The 10545-nt window shown below is 23.2% G+C and overlaps 1 protein-coding gene across 1 annotated transcript; it reads left to right on the top strand.

The window, feature by feature from the left end:
• The first annotated feature begins 1081 nt into the window (after positions 1-1081).
• LOC145839347 (uncharacterized) lies at positions 1082-7851 on the top strand. Its single transcript, XM_082946930.1, has 3 exons — positions 1082-1679; positions 6533-7070; positions 7839-7851. The coding sequence occupies exons 1-3, from the start codon at positions 1082-1084 to the stop codon at positions 7849-7851; spliced, it is 1149 nt and encodes a 382-aa protein (XP_082803056.1).
• The last annotated feature ends 2694 nt before the right edge of the window (positions 7852-10545 follow it).

Here is a 10545-nt window from a genome sequence, read left to right on the forward strand (position 1 = left end):
TTAGTGTCAACTTTAAGATAATGTTAAAAAATAAGTTTGTACATTAAAGTCGTATATGAGTAGTTAAATTTACACGGTTAGTTTTGTAAAATAAAAAATTGCAGCCGGAAAATTAAAAACAACGAATATTTAAAAAAATGTATTATTTTAAAAGATTCAATATAATCTTTTTTAATAGAGCACTTTACTTATTAAAGAGTAGATAAATATTTGTTATAGATGAAGTTTTTCTTTTTGTATAAAAAATTTAATAACGCTTTTAACAGGTAATAGGATTGAAAGCCACAATGTATAGTTCAGATATAAAGCATATATAACTTACAAGTTTCCTTTTACAAGTTTCCATTTCCTCTTAATAGTTTTAAACTTTTTATGCCATCAAAAATAAGTTAGAAATTTTGTAAAGATTGCACAAGCGAATTTAATAAATTAAGTGAGAACACATGACTTTTCAACGTTTTCGTTGAAACTATATTTCTTAATATTTTTAGGGGTCGTACAGTGTTTTCGTCTTTAATAATTTTTTTTCTACTCAATGATCAACTTTCCGCAAAACTAAAATTCGGCTTTCAACATTCCATTCAACAAATTTGATACTCTGCTATAAACCAAGAATACTTAAAAAAAAGTCCCTAATTAGGTTGATAAAAATAAAAACAAATGTCTACATAATATTCCAAAAATATAGGTATTTTAGACATATTTCATACAAGTTAATATGTAATATTCATTAAATTTACCATTTACTAGTTGTTAGTAGTTTGAGATTAATTCGGTTATTTTTGGTTTTTATGATGATATACAGAAGTTTTTCAGGTTTGTTTTGAACAACAATCTTTTTTTTTTGAGGATACAATTTTTGCAAAATTTGAAAAGTTACAGACCAAGGAATTCAGTTAAATTAACTCTAATTTTAATGTTCCACAAATAAAGATGAACATTTTTGAAATAAGCAACTTATTTTTTTAAACAATTTTTATTAATTGAAGAATTAATTTTTTTTTATGGTAAATAAAGTACATAAATCTCTGTTTTTGTTAAACACCATTAACCATTAATTTTAGCACTTAAGTTTAAAAGTATGGATGATTCTGGTCAAAACAAAAGTATTATGGTTAAAAAAACTGTTTCTTGTGATGTTTGCCAGAAAACTTTCAAAACTAAATATTACCTGAAAATTCACAAAAAAATACATACTGGAGAAAAACCATACAAATGTGAAGTTTGCGGCAAAACATTTGTTATTAAAGGTAGGTTAACAAGACACATGTTGGTACATAGTGGTAAGAAAGAGTTTCAATGTCATGTTTGTTTGAAAGAATTCGCACATAATCATGTTTTAAAACAACACATGGTTACTCATACTAAAGAAAAAGCTTTCAAGTGTGATATATGTGACAAAAGTTTTACTAAAAAAAGTAACGTTAAAAGACATATTTTAATTCATACTGGAATAAAAGAATATCAGTGTGAAGTTTGCGAGAAGAATTTTTCTCAAAAAAGTCATTTAGAACAACACATGTTGACTCATACTAAATCAAAAGATCACGAATGTGATATTTGCAAGAAGAAGTTTACTCAGAAAAGTGATTTAGTCACACATTTTAGAAATCACTTGGGAGAAAAACCTGATGGATGTTCAGATTGTGGAAAATGGTTTACTAGTAGCTCTAATAGATGTAAGCATATACGTACTTGTCATAAAGAACTAAGTAAAGAGCAACAATCAAAACTAAAGTGTAAAATACAAAGAAGTATTGTTCATGACTATCTTACGACAATAGCTGAATACAATTCTAAGGACACGTGTCCTTAGCAGTTAACTATTAATTTGAAGAAACTAAGTTTACTTAAAGATTTTGAACAACATAATGTATAATGGTACACCGACTTATGAATTTAAAGTTTGGTATTTTTGTATATGAATGAGTTGTTTAAGTTTTAAAAAACCTGTTTTGAAAGCTATATAAATAAGCCTTTTCATGATTTCACTTCTGTTTTTCATTTTTTTATAAATAAAAGTACGTAAGCTATGGAATTTCATTGTAATATATTGTATATCAAAGTTATCTAAATTTGTAATTGTAGTTTAAATTGTTATTTATTTTGAATTTAAAGTTTAATTTGTTTAACATAACTTGAAAATTTGTGATTGATTTGATGGATGATAAATAATCTGAAATATATCAAAATAAAATAAGTACCTTTATTGAAATGAATAGTAATGTTAATCTTAATAATTAATCTACTTCAATTTTAAATAAGGTTAATTATTTAATGTTGACTTTGTAAACTATCGTAGTTAAAAAAAATCAAGAACTTTAAACTAGTGATTTTTCATAACGTTTTATCTTTTAAAAGCTTATTGGTCTATTTGAACTCAACATATAATTAATTGGTGGTTTAATGGTTTGACCATTTTTATCTACCCAAACAGTATTAACAAAGATTTTATGTGGAAACTTTAATTTTTGCTCAAATTTTTTACCTACCTATATACATCAATTACGTCATGATGATATAAGCAATGTTTTACAAAACTTTTTAATGCTTTTTCAAATTAGTTAAATATAACCCCAGCTAGTTTCTTAGTTTATCAGTTATAAATTTAATTCGAATTCCTTTGTTCTTGGTAATATGTAAGTCATTTAGTTTATTTATTCAGTTTAAGCTGATTGTACTTTTAAATTTGTAGTTTTATGTTTAATACCTAAGTTAAAGTTTTTAAATTATTTTGTATTCTAGTACATACAAATATCATGATTAAGACTCAAAACTTTCTAAATATCATCAGTTACAATTTCTAATTAATTTGTTTTAAAAGTACATACACTTCATAAACATAGTATAAAAATATTTACCTTTAACTCTTATAAGGTTTTGTTTATAAACTATAGATAATAATGGATCATCTGGAAATTACTTAAGTGCTAAATGTATTAGTTGCGATGTTTTCAAGAAAAGTTTTATACATAAATCACAGTTGGTCTCTTTACAGAAGATTTAATACGGGGGAAAGGCCATATAAATGTGAACATTGTGACAAAAGGTAGTTTTTCACAATGCTGGTACATACTGGAGTTTTAATACTATGTTTGTCATAATTTATATTCTTAAAAAGGCCAATTAAAACTAATTTATTTACCCACAAACACTTTTAAATGTGATTTGTGTCATAACAGTTATTTTTAAAAGGCGATGTGATAAAATATATGTTAGTTCTTACTGTAAAGGAAGATTTTTAGTGTAAAGTTTGTAAAAGGAAATTTTATTGGAAAAGTAGTATGAACCTTCATATGTTAACTCATTTGAAATAAAAAGACCATGAATGTGGTATTTGCAAGAAGAAATTTACTTAAAAAACAAGTTTAGTTAATCATTTTAGAATTCACTTAAGAGAAAAACCATATGCTTGTGCAAAATGTTGAGTTTAAATGAAACTAGATATTGCAGTCAAAACTTAAACTCTAAAACAAAAAAACTCTATGGAAAATAAAACTAATTAAAACTTTCAATATTATTATATTAAACTTAAATACACATTTCTTAGGTATGCACTGCCAGTTAAGTGCGCGATATGTAGCCGAAAATCTCTGTGTTAAAAATGTTTTTTTTTCTGCTTAGAAATAAAAAAAACATATGGTAGTAATGGAAAATTATCTTTTTTTTTATTATACTGTATTTAATTTAAATAAATTATAACTAAAAGAACCAGAAAAAATTGTGAAATTACATATTGAATATCAAAATTAAAATCTGTTATTTAAAACAAAAATATTACAGACATCATTAACTTACTCTATAAAAAAACTAACTTTTTTATCAGGAAAAGTATTATAAAATAGTAAAAACTAGAAAAATAAAAATTATAAAGAGAATTTCAATTTCGAATTAGATGTTAGAATAGAAGGAGTTCTTACAAATTTATCTTTTAAATTTTAAACTCTTTACATTTATATATCTATTTGTTAAATTTTTTTTTTAAGTAATTTAGTCTATAAAAATATTAATTTCACTAAAAAAGTGCTTAGACTTATACAATCACATTAAAGTATCTTTAAATTTTATTTAGATGTTTGCCTGATGGTGCAGGGATTCTAATAATGGTTTTGAAATCTCTTAGTTGAAAGTTTCAAAAAATCAAAAACCACATTTGTGGCCAACAGCTTTACAAAAATAAAACAACTTAAATAAAAAGACTAAAATACCAATAAATGATAAAATAATAAATTGTCAGGTGATGTAATTGTCTAAAGATGATTTTGAAAACCTTCTGAATTGAACTTTTCAAGGTTTAAACCCAGTTGGTTCACAAAAAAAAAAACAAACAATACAAATGCTTAAGTACAAACAAAACACTATAGTGTTTTAAATTTAAACTGTTTTAAAAACTAAAATTTAATCTTTCAGTGTTACAAATAACAACGTTCTTTATTTAAAACTTATTAAATAGCCAAAACAAAGTGAATAAACAACGTTTTCAATGGTATTCTAATAATCTGTTTTTCATTTTTGTTTTCTTTTTTTTCAGGGAGTTCACAGGAAACAGAAAGCCACTCAAAACACGCCCTTGCATTAAACCAAAAAATAATGTTATTAATATTTTTATTTTATTAGCGATTTCAGAATATCACTCTTTTATTGTATAAGTCTGTAAGCAAATATTCTCAAAACTAATATTTAAATCTTTAACGATTTCAACTGGATTAGTAAAAGAGTTTAAATTTATATCTAACTGGTGTGGGAATCGATTTTCTTGTATTTTCCAATTTCTTATATTATTTATTATTCTTCAAGTTTTAGATGTATTTTTTGAGAGATTTCAAGCGTTTTTTTATAATAAGCCAATTTTGATATTGTTTTGGTTTTGGTATTTCTATATGTTTTGTATTCTAAAACTTTAAATGGATTATTAAAATTACTTTTGTAGATATTTGTATAACTTTTTTTTTTGTTTTATGGATATTTATATCGCTTTTGATGTTGAGCTTTAGATAAATTTGTATTTGGAACAGTTTTGGAAGTTATTTCTTTAATTTTTCCTACTAAGTTATAAAACTTTGTATTAATAGAATTTTCAGATTGATTTAAATTGCTAGTTTTATGTATGCTAATAATAAGTGAAGCATCTACTAAAAGTTTTTTTGTATTGATTTTTGAAAAGTCTTGAAAGTATTTGTTTTTAATTTTCAAACAATTTCTTTTAGGTTGCAATTTTTAAGTTTTATAAAAGGGGGAAAGTAATCTGATATATCTGAAAAGAATTTTTTAGAACTTATCTCATCTAATCTATACGAGTTGAATACTATTACAAAATTTTAGTTAGTATCTAAACTAAAAACATGTTATATGTTTATGCTTTTATATTGATGATGTAAAAAAGAGAACTTTTAAACTTTTTAGCACTGAATAACTTTTTTTAATGTTGAGCAATAAAAACGTCTATCAATGAACTCCCAGAATAATTAATTTAAGTTGGAATTTTGATGATATTTGTAAGACCAAAGCAATTTATTAGATTCAAGTTTTTTTTTCACAGAATTTGCTTTATTATTTAAATAGTTTATATTAGTTTCTCCAAATAGACAAATATCTTTATAGTTATTTATATTTTCTAAAAAGAAATCTAAGAATTTATATTAAATTCAGGAATCGAAGCTTTTGGATGACGGTAAACTAATCCTACTAAAATGTTTTTACTATTTTAGTTTAATTTCTACTGATATTTTTAAACATACAAATTCATAACACTTGTAAAACTTATAACCTTTCTGATTTAGTATACTATTGAGTCTTTTAGACACACACCCTAACTCCTCCTGAGTTTGAAATAAATTAACACAATAAAAATTATAACTATATACTGATTAAAAGTTTGTGTTGGTCTTTTATTAATTTAAGTTTCACTGATGCCTATTATACCAGGTATAATTTTATATGAGGACATTAATTATTCAAGCTAAGATTTATTATTACTTAAATCAAAGTTAATTGTTACATATCATAACTAACACCCCAAATTCATTAAAAAAACTGTAAAACATTTAATCTTAATCTTTGTTTAGCAACATTTTAATTTATAATAAAATAGGAGTATAAGCTGATCTAAATGTTCTTAAATTTTAATTAACTTTAAAGTTTGAATAACTTTTTGAGAAAAATATTTCAAGTCATACATAAATCTTGTAGTAATATAACTTTGACTTACTTTAATCTTTTTGAATATGGAAGTTTTAAAATGAAACAAATAGTAATTTAATTTTCTGGCACAACATAGAAATAAATTCATATAAAAGTTGTAATTTATAATTACAGTTTTAATATATTAAGAAAAATACATTAAAGTTAATTTAAAAAATGTTTTTAAAACATTTTCAAAAAATAAAAACGTTTCGATTGTTTATTGAACGATAAGAAAAAGCGCTTTAAAATATAGCAATCTCTGTTTTTTTTTACAGAATATTAAACTTAACTTTTAGAACTTGTGTTTAAACTATGAGTGATTCTAGTCAAAACAAAAGTAACATGATAGTTGAAAGTGTTTCCTGTTATGTTTGCAAGAAAACTTTCATAACTAAATCCTACCTGAAAATTCACAAAAGAATTCATACAGGAGAAAAACCATACAAATGTGATGTTTGCGATAAAAGTTTTACTCAAAAAAGTAATTTAAAAAGACACATGTTGGTACATAGTAAAAAGAAAAAGTTTCAATGTCATGTTTGTCATAAAAATTTTGCACGAAAAGCTCACGTAAAAGAACACATGATTACTCACACTAAAGATAAATATTTTAAGTGTGATATATGTGACAAAAGTTTTACTAAAAAAAGTAGCGTTAAAAGACATACTTTAATTCATACTGGAATAAAAGAACATCAGTGTGAAGTTTGCAAGAAGAAGTTTTCTCGAAAATGTAATTTGAATCAACATACGTTGACTCATACTAAATTAAAAGATCACGAATGTGATATTTGCAAGAAGACGTTTACTCAGAAAGGAAGTTTAGTTAATCACTTCAGAATTCACTTAGGAGAGAAACCTTACGGCTGTGCAAAATGTGGAAAATGGTTTACTGCTAGTTCTGATCGATGTCTGCATATACGTACTTGTCATAAGGAACTAAGTAAAGAACAACAATCTAAATTAAAATGCAAAATACAAAAAAGTATTGTTCATGACTATCTTAAAACAATATCTGATTATAATTCTAAATATTCTGATTTTCGGTAAATTGTTTTTTATTTAACGAAATAAGGATAGACAAACTCAGGAACTCTTAGTATTAAGTATAATTTTCTTAGAAAATTTACATAGATGATTTAATTTACGATGTTCTAGTTTGATTTATTACTTTATATGTTTGATGTTCTTCATAAAGTATTAAAATAGTCAAAATATTTAAAAGTATAAAATTTTTAAACTAAAATATGGTTTATAATTTTTTCTCGATTAATTCGATTTAGGTACGTAAACTAAAGAAATGGTATTTGTATAACATAATTATGTATAAAGTCTTTATATACTGTTTAAACTTTGCACAATTTTTGTGTTTGATATTTTATTAAATTCTATTTTGTTTTAAAATATTAAGATGCCGTTTGCTATTTAAGAACAATAAAATTATTTATCTTATTAATTTTTTTTTTTTCAGAGAATTAAATAGTTTCAAAGACTATAATAGAGTCTGGAGCTTTATAATTCGAAAGCATTTTATAGAAAAAATTGTTTACCACGAAGCACTATTTATATAAAGACAGTGTAAATAAATTAATAACAATTATAACAAAAATTGTGATATATGAGACTTATAAACTTTATGTATAATTTGTTTTTAGTTATCTGGAGTAACTTTACTCTAAACTACTTGATCATATTTTGATCGATTAAAACAATTTTAGTTTTTAAAACTCTTGACTTAACAACTTGTTATAAGTTTGAGAAAGTGAAAAACAAAACATCAACTCAATATGTTATGCAATACACAACTAAAAAATTGTTATTTAATTGTTGTTTGCTTTAAAAATCAAGCTAAAATTAAAATATATTAATTTAAAAAGCTTTTGTACTTAATAAAACCGTTTTTCCAAACAGCTTTAATAATTTAGATTACTTTTAAACTAAGCTGTATTTTTCAAAGTTCGTTGGTTTCTATATTTAATTCCGAACATAAACTGTTAGAATTAAGTTAATGTTATAAATATGCATGTCTAATTTAATACAATTGACTTTATTAATAGTTTGGTTAATGTTTTAGAAATTGATTGTGATGTGTTATAAACAGTTTAAAAACACTTATAAAATCAACTTAGAAATCTTTTAAACGTTTATAAACTTTGTAGCAAAATATTGTTTACTTAAGTGCAGTCATTTTTCTTTTGTTTTTTTTCTAAAAATAGTATTTAGTACTAATAACTAATCAACGAATTTTTATACAATATAATTTATAGCAGTAAGGTAATTTTTATAATTAAACAAAAAAATTATTTTAAAATAATAAAATGATCTAGAAAAAAATTAAAAAAGAACTATTTAATACTGATTTCGAAACAAATATAATTCTCAGAAATCTTCATTGTACGTTTATTTCGTTAAGACTTTTATTTTGTTCTCAAAAACACGTGATATGTCTGCAATATATGGTAGTTTCAAAACTATCGTGAACTTCTCAGGTCTGTATACCTTAGTCTTGCTTAGGTTATAGCCATGTATTGATTATCGAACTTAAAATATTTATTGTAAAAATCATTAGCTTAAAAATTAATACTGACATATTAAATTTTAAACCTAAAATAGCATGAAATGATTTAGTTAAAAACCCAATTTATAGTAAATGTTAAAATATAACATGTTTTAAAAATTTTTTAAAACTTGTTTTTTTTAATTTTGTTATTAGTAGCGAACTGACTTTGGTCAGTCTTTGTAAAATAAAAAAAATCAAAGCCGCAAAGATTAAAAACAATAAATGTTTAATAGAATATGATATACTAAAAGATGTGCTAGAATCTGTTTAAATAGAACTAAATTTTTAATTATCAAAATGTAATGTTTGTTATAAATGAAGTCATTATTCTTTAAATTCAAAAAAATTAACAACGATTTTAACTAAATAGTTACAATTAAATCAACAATAGTCATAGATAAAGATCAAAAGTATAGATTACTTGAAAGTTTCGTATTAGAAACACTCCATTAAAACAAAATTAAAAATTTAGTCAATTTCTCAGAAGTTAATTTAATAAAATATCTGAATTAACATCGTTTTCGTCGAATTCATTTTCTTTGCATTTTCAGGGGTCGCCTAAAAACGCCTGGTCTGTTATAAAAACGTATTTTTTTCTCAACAATCAATTTTCTGCAAATATAATACTAGGTTTTTAACGTTCTGTTTAAACAGCTTGTTGCTTTGCTTTTAGCCAAAATACTTAAAAAAGTCAACCTTAGATTAATCTACTCTAGATAAATAATAATCAAAACAAGTTTATACATAATGTTCTAAAATTATAAAACAACATTGTTAATGAAACAATAAAATACTTAATAAATTCCCTAACTAGAATAATAGTAAAACAAGTTTCTGTCTATCTTATTTTTAAATTAATAAATTTTTTTAACATTTATTGTACAAGTTAATGACTAAAACACATGAAGGTTACTATTTACTAGTTTGTAGGAGTTTTAAAATAATTCGGTTACCTTTAGTTGTTTGATGATATACAGAAATTTTTCAGCTTTAATTTGAACAACTATTATTTTGAGAATAATTTTGTAGCAAAATTTTTCAAGTTATTGACTAAAGCATAATGTTTATTTAACTATATTAAGCGTGTGTTTTACTATATCCTAGCTGATCTTAACATTCTTCAATGTCTTGACTGAACGACAACAATCCTTCAAAGTAAAAAAAAAGACTTTTGGTTGTTTTTTGATGTAGAAAATAAAAATTAGTTTACTTTCTAAGCTTTTTGGTAGTTTCATTTGCATTTTATTTTTAATAAGTATAAAAATTGACATCAATTAAGAATTGATTTCTGTCTGGTTTATTATCTTGTATCTTAAAATAACTTTACAAATTACAGTTTGCCATTGTCAAATACAAAAAATAAATAAATTAGAATTAAACTAGTATTTGACACCTAAGATATTTATCCAGATTAAAAAAAATATTTTTATTGTTTACTTTAATCTTTTATAACGTAAAATTTTTAAATATATGTACAGTAATAAAACTATTGAATGTAAAATAACCAAGTAATAATTTTTTTTAGAACTAAAGTATGAATGTTAATGATAAACTGTTTTAATTTTAAATTTTAATTGTTTAAATCTTGAAAAATAAAACGTTTGAAGTAAGTTTGAGATTTATATATTTTTCTCAGCAACCAGATATTCATTTTGAAACTTAAATGTATAACAACGCTCAGAAATGTAATTTTTATAATAATAATTACATCTGTAATAAAATTTAATGTACAAAACTTTTGTTGTAAATTATTGTTTATTTTAATTTTTTTAATTTTTATATTAATTTTGACCAAGTCAAAA

The sequence above is a fragment of the Thalia democratica genome, chromosome 6, assembly GCF_965202585.1.
Source record: "Thalia democratica chromosome 6, ktThaDemo2.hap1.1, whole genome shotgun sequence".
Taxonomy (NCBI): domain Eukaryota; kingdom Metazoa; phylum Chordata; class Thaliacea; order Salpida; family Salpidae; genus Thalia; species Thalia democratica.

Coding starts and splice junctions, on each gene's coding strand:
- LOC145839347 (XM_082946930.1), top strand. CDS start 1,082: ATGGATGATTCTGGTCAAAACAAAAGTATTATGGTTAAAAAAACTGTT. Junction 1,680..6,532: donor TACTAGTAGCTCTAATAGAT/GTAAGCATATAC, acceptor GTAACATGATAG/TTGAAAGTGTTTCCTGTTAT.